We start from the raw sequence: 17,364 nt of genomic DNA on the forward strand, positions 1-17,364 counted from the left end.
ATTGCATTTCAGTTTATTGATGACATAATACACAAATGCTGAAAATACTGAACCCCAAAAACATGTGATGTGTCAGCACTGGAATATATTAACACTCTTAAAGCTATTTCTTCAGCTGTACAGTGGAATAGTGGAGTAGTTCCTCTACGTTAATGGAACAGAGCCATGAAAATGAAGCAAACACAATGTTAATTAAGCAAACGCCAGTGTTAGTGGATTAGTCGTGAGTCAGATCATCTTGCACACAGTTTTAAGTTAAGAACCAGAGGAAAGCAGTCATACAAGCGGGAGCTGCTGGAGGAGCTGATCCACCTCATCCTCGTAGCTCTGAGGTAAGGAAGAGTCTGTGCTTTTGGACTGGTTAGACAGTGTTCGTGCATCTTCTGGGCTACAAGGAAATATCAGAACAGCTTCTCATAAGCATAGCTTTGGAGAAAAAGAGCATGATTTTCCTCATTTAACATACCTAACCACCCTCAATCGTGCTCAGAGCAAGCAAGTCACCAAATGGTGCTTGGTAAAGTCTCCCATCTCATCTCATTATCTGTAGCCGCTTTATCCTGTTCTACAGGGTCGCAGGCAAGCTGGAGCCTATCCCAGCTGACTATGGGCGAAAGGCGGGGTACACCCTGGACAAGTCGCCAGGTCATCACAGGGCTGACACATAGACACAGACAACCATTCACACTCACATTCACACCTACGCTCAATTTAGAGTCACCAGTTAACCTAACCTGCATGTCTTTGGAATGTGGGGGAAACCGGAGCACCCGGAGGAAACCCACACGGACACGGGGAGAACATGCAAACTCCGCACAGAAAGGCCCTCGCCGGCCACAGGGCTCGAACCCGGACCTTCTTGCTGTGAGGCGACAGCACTAACCACTACACCACCGTGCCGCCCCGCTTGGTAAAGTTTCAGATTAATATTCAGTTATCTACAATAGTAAGTTGAAAGACTTTAAGGATCTTAAGATAATTAAGATACTTTACATGTGCTTTGTCATGTTAAAAGTACAAAATAATGTACCTTTTATGGTACCATAAATCATACCGATCAGCGTGGGTAGGCCTTACGGGGTCGGGCCCACCCACAGAACCACTAATGACCCAATTCACCTGAATAAAAATTTAAAACAAAGATTTAAAGTCCGCTTTATGATTTCAGTCTGAGTGCAATGAACGAGTGAAAATATTTTTCAACACGAGAAGATAAACTTAATATCTTCGTGCCACCATGGAATGTTCTTTATATTATATGGACACATCCACAGAAACAAACAAACAAACAAGTTAACCAAAAGAATTTTAATTTTGAACCGGTTTGCCATTTTGACAACGCATGAGAAAACACTGGGATTGACGTCATCAGAGTGAAATATCGGGAATTATGTCACTCAGATCTGCAATGTAGTTCATAAAATAAATATTTTTTTTTCAACACGAGAAGATAAACTTCATATCTTCAAGCCAACGTGTAATTTTTTTTTATTATATAGAGCCATTCACAAACAAAAAGTACCCAAATTTATCAAAACAATTCACTGATTTCCTCACGAGTGAAGATGGAAAATATGTTACTCAATATCCCTGATGTAGCTCGTATGAAAAATACGAGTGGTGTATTTCCCAGTAAAACACTCGTGTCCATATCATAAACAAATATGTGTAGCACCACAGGATTTTTGTCCCAGATGCACCATTTACAGAATGCGTAGAAACGGCGTTTAAAAGCATGCGATATTTTGCACCATTTTCGCTGGCTGATCCAGTAACTAACAACAAATAATCACCTCAATAGCGCCCCTACGGGATACATTTACCACTTTTAACATCATCCACAGGCGGCACGGTGGTGTAGTGGTTAGCGCTGTCGCCTCACAGCAAGAAGGTCCGGGTTCGAGCCCCGTGGCCGGCGAGGGCCTTTCTGTGCGGAGTTTGCATGTTCTCCCCGTGTCCGCATGGGTTTCCTCCGGGTGCTCCGGTTTCCCCCACAGTCCAAAGACATGCAGGTTAGGTTAACTGGTGACTCTAAATTGACCGTAGGTGTGAATGTGAGTGTGAATGGTTGTCTGTGTCTATGTGTCAGCCCTGTGATGACCTGGCAACTTGTCCAGGGTGTACCCCGCCTTTCGCCCGTAGTCAGCTGGGATAGGCTCCAGCTTGCCTGCGACCCTGTAGAACAGGATAAAGCGGCTAGAGATAATGAGATGAGATGTGAACATCATCCACGACTGTGTTGGACTTGAGACAAGGACTCGTTTTAAATGACTACCATTTAGTGACTGTCCAGAACCGGAAATGAGTCAACACTCGGCAGCGTCCATTCATTGTACATGTCCTGACTGATTCGGAGTCCTGGTTTCCATGTTTTTAACACCGAATGTTCAGAGGTTCGAAAGAATAAAAACACATTTTTATGACTGACTATCTTGGATCAAGAACAGTTCTAGCTTTGTTGGTAACATGCTGTACAGGGTAAAGTTGGTCCCGTGTTAGAAACGGAGCGTCAGTGATATTCTGACATCACTGGCACAGTGCCAAGAATGAATTTGGCATGGTACCAACCAATCAGTGAGGCATCAGATTAAATTACCTATAGCTGTTTTGCAAATCCAGAGTAAAAGTGGTGTCAGCCTGGTCCAAAAATACACTTTAGACCTCGCTAAAAGGTCATGTACATCATGGACATTTTGAAGGCCAAATTTCTGCCTGTAAAATGGACCATTTTGGGTTGCGCACACAAGATTTCATGTCAGATTTACAGTAACTTCCCTCAGTCTAATTTCACTTTGGTTTGTATTTCCTGCATACTCAGGCTTGGGAGTGTAATGCAGCAGGTATAACTCAAAATCCATAATCTGAGCATCTGGTATGAAAATCTGGTGGACCAACACATATATTTAGTATACATTAGTATACATGCATTGCAGATATTATATGCACATGCACGAGACATCATATACCCTCATTCCCAATGTTATAACCATAGAACTGTCTTTCTTACCTTCTCTTTCCTGTTAAAACCGAGTTCAGGTACTTCTTGGCCGCCATCTGCTTGCGAAATCGGCTGTAGTTGTCTGTAAACACGGCATCCGAGTGACGCTTCATGCGTAGGTCATCTGCGCTCGGGTCATCACTGCAAATTGAACCATCATGCCCTTTTCATTGCACAGATACTCATAACCTTTATATAATAATCTCACTGGACATCTATTTGTAAATATAAGTCAATGTCCCATTCCATTCTAGACAGTGACATATATACTGTAAATATCAGAGGTGGACAAAGTACCCAACTTCATGACTTAAGTCAAAGTACTGATCCCACTGGTCAAATGTTACTTCAATACAAATGAAAGTTGTCCAGTCAAATTTTTACTTAAGTTAAAGTACTGAAGTACTTGCTTTTAAAAATACTTAAGTATTACAAGTACATTTTCTGTCAACACATTGTTGTATTATTGCCACAACGCTTATAATACCAAATGCCTTTGAAGCAACCGACTGGATTATTTTGTGGATTTACAAAATGAACGCATCCTGTGCAATCATGGTGGTTTAACGTTAAGCTAGCTAGTCAGTGATGCTCCACCTGACATGCTAGCAAACTCTTTTCAAACTCGGAATCATATTGGGTAGCTAATGTTACTAGAAAAGAAAGATTTCTACATTCTGTTTATTTGGCAAGATTATGCTAAAACATATTTCTGAAAGAACTTCAGATAAGTTAGCATTATTTATGTCAGCGTAACTCCATTTTTACATGCTAACTAATGCCGCTTTTCCACTACAAACGCGGCTGAGCCGTGCCGTGCCGAGTCGAGCTGAGTCGGGCTGAGCGGGGCTGTTGGAGTTGCATTTCGACTACAACCGCGCTGAACCGTGCTGGCTGGAAGTGGGTGGACACATTGGGTGGAGTTAGCGAAAGTGGGTGGACGTCATGTGATGTCGTTAAGCAGCGCAAACAGTGACATCAGTGACAGTGGCGGAACAAGTCAGAGCCGGGCCGGGGGCGGGGCAAATGACCGGGCCCTTTATTAAAGCTTATCATAACATCATTTTAGGCTACAAAATGTCCGCAACTGCGGTGTTTACCAATTTCAACACTACCGGGTGCAACTATGTTATTTAGTACATCAAGTCCTTCAAACGAACATGTAACTCAGAAACAAAAAACATTAGGATACTGTACATGGCTCATAATAAAACATCAATAGCCTATACTGCGCACATTATTTGAAGGGCATACGAATGAGCGCTCAGAGGTTGCAACGCTGACAGGAAGAGTCAGAAATAAAAGGAGGGCGGTGCAAACCTCACTGAATGCACTGTGTTTACCAATTTCAACACTCCGGGGTGCAACTATGTTATTTTGTACATTAAGTCCTTCAAACGAACATGTAACTCAGAAACAAAAAAACATTCGGCGACATACTGTACATGGCTCATAATAAAACATCAATAGCCTACTGCGCGCATTATTTGAAGGGCATACGGCGAGCCTTGCGCTCCGCGAACTCGTCCACGATGCTCTGTATGTCACTGATTCAGTGAGCTTTTAAGCGGTAGTCTCACGACCCGAATAGTAAACAATAAACATGGAGGACATGGAGTCGTTAGTGTTGCTGGTCTCGGTGCTGTGGCTTGACAACGCGGACAGATACTGGCAAGAGCGTATAGATGAGGCGAGGCGCATAAGCCTTCAGAAATTCTCGTAATTCGTAATTATTCTTCTTCCGGGTTTGCGGTGTTTACAGATCCCAGCGCGCTCGCGGGGCGTGTGTGGGCATGTGAGGACACGCCTCCTCACCAATCAGTGCACAGGGGAGTGTCTGCTCACGCCCCCAGCCTCAGTCAGCACGGCTTGGCTCGCTTCAGCCCCACTCCAAAACGGTGCGAGTTTTAGGGGCTAAGCAGGGCTGAAACGAGCTGAGTCGTGCTGGTTTTTGGTAGTCGAAACGCGAGCCGTGTCGGGCTGAAGTGAGCTGAAGCGAGCTGAAGTGAGCTGAAAAAGGGTAGTGGAAAAGGGCCATAACAGTGTCCAAGTTAACTAGCTATGTGTTAACGTTAGCCGTGGACAAGGCTACGGCAACTTGGCAGGCAAATCATTGGCGGGAAAGTCATTTGACTAACCAGACTGCATAGCTATTGCAACGTTATCGCTAGCTCTAAAACCACAGACAACTTCACTGCAAGCTTTCTCTTGGAATAAAACGTTTTCATAACTCAACATGTTTCCGCAGGTCGGACGGCAAGTTTTTGTAGGCCAATTTGTTTTAGGCAAACAAAGCAAACATTTAAAATGAAACAAATCTTTAGTCCTTTCAGAAAACTGAAACATGGGTTCTAGGTAAAGCCATGAGTGTCTCCATTCCTCAGAAGAACCGCCTCCTTCCATTCTGCCATCAGCTGATCGTGTTCAAATAACGTTGCTGATAAATCATTGATCTTGATTTTATACAGTCTATGGACGTGACGTGACCCTAGTGATTACTGATAGGCTCTCAGTGTCAGCTGCGAAAAAACCAATCATGTTTTAGAAAAGAAAAGAAACAAACATCCACTTTCAAAGCTGCTTCATAGTAACGAGGACCTTGATAGAAATGTAGTGGAGTGAAAAGTACGATATTTGTCTTTCAAATGTAGTGAAGTTAATGTCATAAGTTTACAAAAAAATACTCAAGTAAAGTACAGATACGCAAAAAGTGTACTTAAGTACAGTACTCAAGTAAATGTACTTCGTTACTGTCCACCTCTGATAAATATATAGTTATATACAGGATATAGTATGTGATCTTAACTAAATAGTGCGCTATAGGCTATCCTTCCAAATGACCAGAGATTTGGATGGCTAATTCAATATCCTACTGTGTAATTCTGCTCAGACAGATATTTGTACACGTAATTAAATATCCCGCTATGTGAGACAGACGAGATGGCTGTTTGAATGGTTAATTACATTCGGGTCATCATGGTCACGGGTAGTACATGGCTGAGTTGAGTTTTCAGGGCAAGTCTCAAACAATATCTATGTTACAGGTCAGAATTGAAGGTCAGGTGGAATTTTTCAACCTTGGTTAGACGTTTTAACCCAGTTCATAATTTGCTACTTGTATTAGGGAGAGTTACTATATCTAGGGTTAGGATTAGGATTTGGGAAGACTTTGTATTTTAAACTACTTGATGACGTAATAAGACTGGACTCATTAATAAATTCAAAATATAGATCACTCCTTCCATTGCAATTGCTGCTGGTCTAGAGGTTAAGGTGTTAAGAATCAGAAGGTTCTGAGTTTGAATCCCAGTTAAGTATGAAGAAAAGATATGTAAAAAAAAATATATAATTATGTAGATAGGAATAGGTTGACAGACAAAAGGAAATACTAGGTAGGTGTAGACAGAGAGACAAAAGAAGTGACGGAGAAATCCTTCTTAAGGATCTTGGATAATCCAAAATTTTAGAAATTACGGACTAGGTAAAAAATTTTAACCCAGGTTATTAAAAAAAACCCCACCTCGGTTGAACTTTTTTTGATCTGTAACATCTATAACTCTAACTTCTACACTGTGCTGTGGAGATACGCAGGTGTATAATCGATAAGGGGAAAAAAATATTTGCCTGACGCGCTTGGAAAGTAAGGATTCAAGGTATTCTTTGGCTGAGAGTTGTCCAAGAAGTTTGCTGTAGCCACTGGTGAAAAGTCCATCAGCATGTCTCGGTGGTCTGGATGAAATGACAGGAATTAATCCACATTATTAAATATAAAAAATATAAACATGAAACATATAGCCTTTAAATAAGTGTGTTTTTATTTGAAAACGTCCTAAAATTCATGAATGCATATTGTTTATTTGATAAGCACTTTGTGAATGTGCAGTTATTCATAGAAAGGTTGATATTCATTCATTCATTTATTTTTTTTACCTTTCCACTGTGTTTGCAATTTCATACAGAAGCTTATACACTTCCAGATCCTGCGAGGGCTCGTTTGACCATGTGCCATCACCGTCACTGTTCAGACTGCCTGACCTACAGAGCATCACCAAGTGTCATTCTTTACGTTATCATTTCAGGAGAGGAAAAAAAAAGAAAGAAAAAAGCTACATGCATTTCTCAGAATAAATCTGAACCAGATTCGAACCTCTCACCTGATGGCAGAGTATGTGTTGATCGCCGGGAGAGCTGAAAGGGTCCTGCAGCACAGCATGCTACACACAGCCATAAAGAACATCTGCAAGGTGTTCACGGATCTCCGAGCTTTCTTCATATCTAACACAAAATGAGGTCATGACCAAGGGTAAAGTGCACTCTGAGAAATTAAGGTACCAAACTGGACTGTTTCTTGTCACTGGGTTGTCATTAAGGGGACATCGTTCATGCATTTACTGAGTGTCTTTACATCTTTAAGAATAATTTATGTTATTCAATTGGCCTTTAAAGATCACTGGTACACCTTTAAAGCTTTACTCCAAAACTAAGTAAAGGTAAAAACAAAAATCCTTTATTTTCTGTTATTTGAGAAAAGAAGGCTTTTTATTTTCTTACTATCTTACTACTGTATATTATTTATCTTTAGCATTTCACAATCTTTAAATGAATTCCTATCATTTTTCGACGTTTATTCATAAACTGAATTTCCATTATTTCCAGATGTTTATTCCAGATGTATTTTTTTTAGCATTTCATAATTTTTCATCTTCAACTGAGTTTCTAGAATTTTAGATATTTCATTTGAAACTGAATTTCAAGAATTTCTAAATAGTTCATGTTAAACTGATCTTCTAGCATTTCTCAAATTTTAATCTTAAATTGAGTTTCGAGACTTTCAGCTATTTTTCAGCTTGAACTCGCTGTTTTAATCTTAAAACGAGTCTCTAGAATTTCTGATAGCTAATTCCAAATGTAAAAAAAGAATTCCCCATGTTTAATCTTACATTCCTTGAGATTCTAAATATGTAAACCAGATATGAATTTATAACATTTCTGCAGACTTAATCTTAAAGTAAATTTCTAGAATAGATCAAATTTGTGCCTATTTAATCTTAAACCAGATTTCTAGAATTCGATTTAAAAATCTGTCCAGTTCCTTGCTGTGTATATACAAAGATCATGCTTTACAGATATTTTCGCCTATATATTTTAGTTAGGCTACTCACTGTCGTAGGTGTGTGAACCTCAAAAGTTGCTGTCTGAGGTGCTGGAACCAAAACAGCAGCGTGCCGTCAGAGCGCACAAAACTCCCGAAGCTTGTCCTTCGAAAAAAAAAAAATCAAAGAATGTTTTTATCTTCTTTTCTCTTATATGGTTCAGATATGCACAAGCTCCTGTACCTCTGCTGTTCTCCTCTACCTCTGCTCTTCTCCTTCTCCGCATGCTGCATTTTATACAGACGGTTGTTTTGTTTTCCTCTGACACTTTCCTGCGTCATGAAGGTCCCGGTAGAATTGAGCAGAGAAATGACTTGGAGGGAATTAATGCCCTGTGGTCTGGTCCTCGAAAGCATGTGGTCAAATCGCATTTGTTTAACTGATGCGAGGCTGACTCGTTTTTACCAGTAACTGCCTGTGTGCAAAGTGAGCAAGCAGACATTAGAGTATTAAGAAAAAAAACAAACAGAGAGAGAGAGAGAGAGAGAGAGAGCAAACTTAGTGTATAGAAGTATATACAGTAGTATATCCTTATCTATTTGGAATCATGTGTACAGTGTTTTTGTTATCTAAAAATCTATGGGAAAAAAAACCCCTCAATGCTATCATGCATTACTGGAGATGAATGACTTAATTTTTTTTTTTTCAGGCTTGGGTTGCAGGATCCAGAACAGGATTTCTAGAGTTGGCTGGGATTACAGGATCATAACTCATTCAGACATTGGGGCAATTTAGCGCAGACAATCCACTTACCAGCATGTTTTTGGGAGGTAGAAGGAAACTGGAGAACCAGGAGGGAACCCATAGAGAGAACATGCAAAATGCAGCACAGTGGTTAGCACGGTCACCTCACAGCAAGAAGGTTCTGGGTTCAAGCGGGGGCCTTTCTGTGTGTAGTTTGCATGTCGTCCCCATGTCTGTGTGGGTTTCCTCTGGGTGCTCTGGTTTCCCCCATAGTTCAAATACATGCGGTTAGGTTAACATGGGGCAGCCATGGCCTGAGGTTGGGCTGAAGTGCCCTTGAGCAAGGGCACCAAACCCCCAACTGCTCCCTGGGCACTGTAACATAGCTGTCCACTTGTGTGTGCATGCATGTGTTCACTGCTTCAGATGGGTTAAATGCATAGAGGAATTTCACTCTGCTTAAGTGTATGTGTCATAAATAAAGTTCTTCTTCTTCTTCATTACTGCTGTAGGTAGGGCTGGTGTGTCCCTGTAAAATAATGTAGAGGAAACTCCAGAGGAATTTACTGTGTGCTTAAGTCTATGCTTGAGTGTACATGTGACAAATAAAGGCGTCTTGGCTTGGCTACAAAAACAGCAACCCAAGCTCAGGACTAAACTGGAGACCCTGGAACCCTGTGAGATGACATCGCAACCCACTGCACCACTGTACCACCTCAAAGGTCTCTTTTGAATTCAGGTTCAGCATGCTTTAGTCCTTAAAGGGCTGCGGGTACTTCGCTGAGACACTAAACTCTAAAATAGTAGAAGGGGCACCACTCCGCAATCGACTTGAAGGAGTTGCTGGATGGCTGTCGTTGGCTCTTGAGAGTATTAATTGTATTGTATTAATTCCATCAGGGTGTCCAGCCACCCTGCTCACCATACTCCAAGGAGTCGGTGGGGGAGACAGTTTACATTACATTACTTATCCAGAGCAACGTACAACATATCCAGAGCAGCCTGGGGAGCATTTGGGGGTTAGGTGCCTTGCTCAAAGGCACTTCAACCATTCCTGCTAGTCCAGGGAATTGAAGCAGTGACCAAAAGCTGCTTCCCAAAGCTGGTCCCAAAGCTGCTTCTCAAACCATCAGGCCCTGGCTTCCCCAGTTTCCCTGCAACAGGTAGTACTGGATTACAGGATACCAGTAGCAGATCTCCTGACCTGACTGTTGAATTATAACTGATTAAAAATGGCTGAGGAACATTTCTAATCTATAAAGGCTATCACTATCACTGTGTTATGAGTAATATGTAGCTTAGATCAACATAATTGCTTATTTTCTTGCTTCCTTTGCAAGGATATGTTCAACAGTTTCATATCTGCTTCTAAACAAAAATATATGATAGGTGTAAATTACATTTACAGTTCTAGACAATTCTAGCATCTGAATAGTCAGAAGGTGTTGATCAATTTTCCATCATAGCAGCTCTGTTCCAACTCTAATCCAATTAACAGATTGAAATGAATATGCTTGTTCAAACACATTATTGTTTCTGTAGAAACAGCTAATACACAGGGACTTGTTTGGCGGATGTGCCACATAATCTAATACTAATAACAAATAAGTTAAAATTATGTGTTGTTATTTAACAAAGAAAAATGCATACTCATTGATATGGTGAAGTTTTCTGGAAGGAAATGTTTATTTAATATTTATGGAAGGAGTCTCCAGTGTCAGTGTTTTTCTAACAACATGGGGAAAAGCTTCAGGATGGAAAAATTTGTGGTTTATGGTTTCTTGGTAACATGAAATCCTGAAACAATGTAACAAAATTGTTAAAAAATACAATGTTTGTTAATAAATTTAAAAAAAGCACCATCACGCCATATGCACCATCACATTCACATATCACACCATTACATCCCCCACTGTTGATAATTATACTATAACATACCTCCAAGTGCTTATTCCTTATGTCTTACTTAATATGTATTATGCTTTGAGCTGTGATTTATGATCATATATACTTTCATTAAAAATACAAGGGTCTATGAATATACAAGTATACTATTTGGGACCACCGCCACCCTCCCCATGTGTGACAGCCATCCCCAAAAAAACTTATGAACATTACTAAACTTACCTTAATAGCTGGATAACTGCAAGGCAAGGCAAGGCAAGTTTATTTATATAGCACATTTCATACACAGTGGCAGTTCAATGTGCTTTCCAGAAGTAAAAGCAGAACAGTAAACAATAGAAAATAAAATTGCATAAAATAATTGGGGAAGAAAAATTATAAGAATTAAACAATAGTAGAAATAAAATAATAAAATGAAATAAAGTTAATCAGCCTCGAGATTAATTATTATTATGGGTTTAACTCATAAAGCGCTCTCTTCCCATGGCTCTTCCACGAGGATCACCAAAAATCGTCCCGCAGACACAATCTACGAGGATCACCAAATAAAATCGTCCCACAGACAAAATCTACGAGGATCACCAAAAATCATCCCGCAGACAAAATCTACGAGGATCACAGTAACAAAGAATTAAAGTAAAAGTAAAATCATTAAAATCCAAGATTAAAAAGAAATTAAAATAAAGTATATTTCATTAAAATCAAAATTAAAAGAAATTATGTTCAAGGAAATTAATTACTTAGGTAAAAATTAATCAAGTGAAAGCATCTGAAAACAGCTTTGTCTTGAGCCTGGATTTAAAACTAACAACAGTAGGAGCATTTTTGATCTCATCTGGAAGTTGGTTCCAAAGCTTAGCAGCATAGCAACTAAAGGCTGCTTCACCACACTTCATTTTGACAGCTGGTATTACTAGCAAGTTTTTCTCCTGTGATCTTAGAGACCTAGTTGGTGCATATAATTGAAACATATCCAGTAGGTAGCTGGGTCCCATCCCAATGTTTTAAATAGAAGAAGTAGTGCTTTAAAGTCAATTCTATAGCTCACTGGGAGCCAGTGCAGAGACTTTAGGATTGGAGTGATATGGACTACCCTTTTTGTTCTTGTAAGAACCCTTGCTGCTGCATTTTGGATTAGTTGAAGCTCTTTGATGGTCTTTTTTGGAAGACCTGTGAAAAGGCTATTGCAGTAATCAACCCTACTGGAGATGAAAACATGAATAAGTTTTTCTAGATCATGTTTTGACATGAGACCCCTGAGTTTAGAAATGTTTTTTAGGTGATAGAATGCAGACTTTTTTACCACTTTCATATGACTGTTGAAGTTAAGTTCGCTGTCAATAAGGACACCAAGGTTTTTGACAGTATCCTTTGCTTTACGCCCCTTAGTTTCAAGAACAGTGGCAATCCTAAGCCTTTCCTCCTTTTTGCCAAATATAATTGCTTCAGTTTTATCTGCGTTCAGCTGAAGAAAATTGTGAGACATCCATTTGTTAATTTGGTCAGTGCATCTATGAAGAGACTCAAGAGGGGCATAGTCATTAGGTGACATAGCTAAGTAAAGCTGAGTGTCATCTGCATAGCTATGGAAGTTTATTGAGTTATTCTTAATAATTTGTCCAAGTGGGAGCATATAAAGGTTGAATAGTAATGGTCCCAGGATTGAGCCCTGGGGAACCCCACAGTTCAAGGACACTGGTGATGAACTGTGGCCTCCAATGGCCACATAAAAAAATCTTTGTTGTAGGTAAGATTTTAACCAGTTGATTACTATACCAGTAAATCCAACCCAATGCTCCAGTCGATGTAACAGTATGAAATGATCTACCGTGTCAAATGCAGCACTTAAGTCTAAAAGCACCAAGACTGATGTTTTACCAGCATCAGAATTAAGACGTAGGTCATTCATGACTTTAGTAAGAGCTGTTTCAGTGCTATGGTTGGCACGAAAACCTGACTGAAACTTATCAAAACATCCGTTTAATGTCAGGAAGGCAGTTAATTGATTAAAAACAATTTTTTCAATTATTTTACCAACGAATGGCAAATTGGATACGGGCCTGTAGTTGTTGAGTACTGAGACATCCAGGTTATTCTTTTTCAGTAGGGGTTTTACAACCACTTTTTTCAGAGATGAGGGAAACATACCAGTTCGTAAGGAGGTGTTGATAATCTGAAGTACCTCGTCTGATATTAGGTGAAGAACAGATTTGAAAAAGACTGTAGGTAAAATGTCCAGTTCAGATGTGGAGGAGCTGAGACTTTGTACTGTTTTTCTCAGAGTCTCAACATCAATTAAACTAAATGTTGACATTGTATTACGACCCCCTCTCTCGTTATCCAATGGTTCCAGATTTTGAAGTGTTTGCACCTGTGTGGCTATATTCATACGTATTTTATCAATCTTTCCTTTGAAAAAAGATGCAAAGTCGTTGCATGTATTAACTGAGAGAAATTCAGAAGGCATTTGTTTTGATGGGTTTGTTAGCTTTTCAACTGTAGAAAATAGCACACGGGCATTGTTGATATTCCTATTAATAATGTCAGCAAAAAAAGACTGTCTTGCTTTAGAAATTTCTAAGTTGTATTTACATAACATCCCTTTGTAGATTTGATAATGAATCTGGAGTTTAGATTTACGCCATTTTCTTTCAGACTTTCTACATTCCCTCTTTAACATTTTAACTGTTGGATTTAGTTTCCAGGGTGCTTTTCCTTTGTCTATGACTCTTTTGGTTTTAAAAGGAGCAATAGCATCCATAATATGATTCATTCTTGAATTAAAAATTTCCATTAGATCATCTGCACAATCTGAAGATTGACATGGGAGTTCTGAGAGTGCCTGCTCAAAAAGAGCTGCTGTGCCATTGGTAATTACCCTCTTTTTTTACAGTCACAGACTTGTTTTGAAAGTGAGGGGAAATGGAAACATCAAAGAAAACACAGAAATGATCAGATATACCCAGGTCCATGACACTAGTAGATACATTAAGACCCTTAGTGATGACAAGGTCGAGGGTGTGGCCATGGGAGTGTGTTGGCCCTTGTACATGTTGTGTTAGGTTGAAGGCATCAATCAGTGTAAGAAATTCATTTGCATATGTGTTATCTGGATTATCAACATGGAAATTAAAATCCCCAGAAATAATAAGATTGTCAAACTCTAAACAAATATTTGACAACAGTTCCCCAAACTCCTCTAGGAACAGTGATGCAGAAAGTCTTGGTGGTCTGTAAATAGTCAACACTAATATGTTAGAAGAACATTTTAGGATTGCACTTAGGTATTCAAAAGATGTAAAATCACCAAGAGTTGTCTGTTTGTACTGAAAACATGCCTTGTATATATTTGCTATTCCTCCTCCCCGTTTATTGGCTCTTCCAACACTCATGAAATCAAAGAGTGGGGGAGTTGCTTCAATAAGGGTAATAGAGCTGCTTGATTGTTCAAGCCAAGTTTCGGTAAGAAGCATAAAATCCAGTTTGTGTGTACCGATGAAGTCATTAATTAAAAAAGGCTTATTAAGTGATCTTACATTCTGAAGAGCTAGTTTTACAGTGAATGTGGGGATAATTTCCACAGAAGCGTTCTGTGGTTATTTTGGAACTGGAAGGAGATTTGACGAGTTTACCCCATTGATAGGATGAATAAGAACACCTCTCCTTCTTGTTAGCACAGGAATAGAAAAGTACGTCGTGGGTCTCAGCTTATTTTCAAAACTACCATCTGGACCCAGATTATATCAGTTCGTTCCAACATGAAGGTCTTCACTGCTGCTGGTGAACTGTAGCTGTGCACCAACTGCAAAAAAAAACAAAACTTAAATTTGTCACAGGTCAACTGACACGAGTGGACTTTTCATATCAGTTTTAATATCCTCAGTGATTTATTTCTAAAGTCTAAAGTCCTTCCCACATCATATGGCACATTAGGCGGCACCAATCTCCGTTTCTATAGTCCTCAGCCTCTCGCCTATTACATAGCTAGGGTTACAATGGGGGGCTGGTCCTCTGGTAACTTTGAGAGTTTGACTCCCCACTTGCATCTGTATTGCAGCGTGCCTTGCCAGATGACAATAGGTACCATTTTTATGATGGTCTTTGGTATGACCCGACCGCAAGTAGAACTCCCGATCTCCTGATCAAGAAGCAGACACGCTAACCACTAGGCCAACTTGCGGATGGTGATTTATTTGATGATAGCAAAACTGGTCAAAATAGCAATCAAAATAATCTTGCTCATCACTAATATCAACTAAGTTAGCTAGCTGGCTTAAGGCCAATTTATGCTGACAATGCAGTCCTCGCAGATGGCGTCGCTGATGGCGTCTGCGTAGCCCCCCCCTTCGCAGACGCTCTGCGCGCACCTCCCAAAAATTGTGACCACCGCAGAAGCCTCGCAGACAGCGTCGCAGACAAGAGGGCTCTGATTGGTCCACTCTACATCCGCTGTACACGCACTTCCACTTCCCTACTTTCCCGGTTTGGTTTGTTTTCACGACCGCCATTTTTAAAAACACGAGCGAAGATGGAGCAGCACGAAGAGCGGTTGATCGAGGAAGTGAGGAAGTACGTACATCTATACGACTCCAGTTCTAGTCATTATAAGTAACCAGAGGATAAACACTCCACTAACCACACCCACCAACTACTCCTAGCGATTTCGCGACTTCGCGCCCCCTTGCATTGTGGCGGTGAATAACATCGCGCACGCCTATTACTCCCCGCTCAACGATAAATTACAACTGTCTGCGAAAAGCTATCTGCGAAAGCCTTGTCGCAAGAGCATGCAGAGGCCCTTAGCCTGCAGGTTCTACAGCTACAAGTTTTGAGGTACCTTGTCATTCTATAATCCTAGAAAATGGACTGTAATGCAAGAGGTAGTGTTGTCGGACTCGAGACTGGTCTCAAGACCACTGTTTGAAAGTCTCGATCTCATCTCAGGATCGACCACATTTTTACTCGGTCTTGTCTCAGCCTCAGGCATAGAGGACTCTGGATTTTATTTCAAGACCAGTCAAGACCACAACTACAGGGATTTCACTAAACTGCCTGTGCATTATCTGATTTATTTGTTAACATTGTTACTGTGATCGGATGTAAAATTTCCTGCTTCAAATGACTCATTGCTAATTTTAAATTTTTCCTCTTGTTAACTGCTGTCATCCCTCCCCCACCCCCATTCACACACCCTGGTCTGGTCTTGACTTGGTCTCACCGTGCCTTGGTCTTGACTTGATCTCCATCCCTCAAAGTCTTGGTCTTGTCTTGGTCTCAATACACTTTGGTCTTGGTCATGACTTGGTCTCGGTTTAGGTGGTCTTGATGACAACACAAGCAAGAGGAACATTAAATAAATGGATTTTGCATGTTCTTCCCATATCTGTGTGGGTTTTCTCCGGGTGCTCTGGTTTCCCCTACAGTTCAAAGACATGCAGTTAGATTAACATGGGGCAGCCATGGCCTGAGGTTGGGCTGAAGTGCCCTTGAGCAAGGGCACCTAACTCCTAACTGCTCCCCGGGCACTGTAGCATAGCTGTCCACTGCTCTGGGTATGTGTGTGTGCTCATTGCTCACTTGTGTGTACATGTGTGTGTTCACTGCTTCAGATGAGTTAAAAGCAGAGCTTAAATTTCACTGTGTGCTTAAGTCTGTGCTTGAGTGTACATGTGACAAATGCTTCTTTGCTTGGCTTGGCTTCTTAAATAATGTCATTAATGTCATTAAATAATCTCCACACTGAGCAATCATGCCAGTGATCATAGGATCACATGGTACCTCAAAACATTCAGCCATGGTAACTGTGTTCTAAACTAACTATCTGGTTTAACACATTTATATATTTAAGAAAACTCTTTGCCTTTAAATGAATAAACTGAATTTTTTTCCGTTTACATATTTGCTCAAGGTTTGTGAATGTTATTACACATTCCTTTATTTAAGACAATATCTCAGGTCAGGATTTTCTAAATCATTTTGCACATATTTTAAACATATTCTGTAACATACAAAATTTTTCCCATATTTGTTTCCAAATGTCGGTTTTCAGATGTCACATGACGCACGTCCATCATCACTCTAATCAGATTCACGAACGTACGCCGAGGAAAGAGTTGGACTGGTCATTACAGGCATCGTGTTTCATCATTACAAGTTGCCTATGCGCATCTCGAACTTCCCGAGAGCATTGGCCCACAGGGTCAATCAGATTACAGCATTCTGCATGTTCACTAATCAGATTGGACCTCTCATTTTCATCTACTGTAGATTCAGGTCAGTGAGTAAGCCACTTTATAAAACTTCAAAAGCAGCAAACACAGAAAATAACTGCTCTGAGTACATTTTTGATATCTAAATATGTATATTGCATCAGGTATTACCTTAAGGCTTTCAGAAACAGAAGACATGAGTGTCGTTGTGTTGTAAGACCACCTAAACCGAGACTGAGGGTGAGACCAAGTCGAAACCAGAACCAGAACAGTGCATGGAAAGTGGGGAAAGGAAAGGGGGACGGCTATTAACAGTACCAACAGTTTCAAATTAACCATGAGTCATGTTATTGGTTGCATTTGGAGCAGGAAGGTTTACATCCAATCACAGGAACGATGCTAACAAATAAATCAG

The 17,364-nt window shown here is 40.3% G+C and overlaps 1 protein-coding gene across 1 annotated transcript; it reads right to left on the reverse strand.

Annotated features, from left to right (window-relative positions):
• Positions 1-276: 276 nt before the first annotated feature.
• On the reverse strand, positions 277-7,271 carry vipb (vasoactive intestinal peptide b). The gene is made up of 5 exons (XM_060940409.1): positions 7,153-7,271; positions 6,929-7,033; positions 6,623-6,727; positions 3,008-3,139; positions 277-388 (listed from the first exon to the last, which is right to left on the reverse strand). The coding sequence occupies exons 1-5, from the start codon at positions 7,269-7,271 to the stop codon at positions 277-279; spliced, it is 573 nt and encodes a 190-aa protein (XP_060796392.1).
• Between the last annotated feature and the right edge of the window lie 10,093 nt (positions 7,272-17,364).

Source organism: Neoarius graeffei, chromosome 15 (assembly GCF_027579695.1).
Source record: "Neoarius graeffei isolate fNeoGra1 chromosome 15, fNeoGra1.pri, whole genome shotgun sequence".
In the NCBI taxonomy this organism is placed as follows: domain Eukaryota; kingdom Metazoa; phylum Chordata; class Actinopteri; order Siluriformes; family Ariidae; genus Neoarius; species Neoarius graeffei.

What these genes read in the sequence shown, in the direction of transcription:
- vipb (XM_060940409.1), bottom strand. Translation starts at nt 7,271, where the DNA reads ATGAAGAAAGCTCGGAGATCCGTGAACACCTTGCAGATGTTCTTTATG. An exon ending in ATTGCAAACACAGTGGAAAG is followed by an intron (nt 6,728 to 6,928) that starts GTAAAAAAAATA and finishes CATTTCATCCAG; the next exon opens with ACCACCGAGACATGCTGATG. An exon ending in TTACTTTCCAAGCGCGTCAG is followed by an intron (nt 3,140 to 6,622) that starts GCAAATATTTTT and finishes TTCAATTTGCAG; the next exon opens with TGATGACCCGAGCGCAGATG.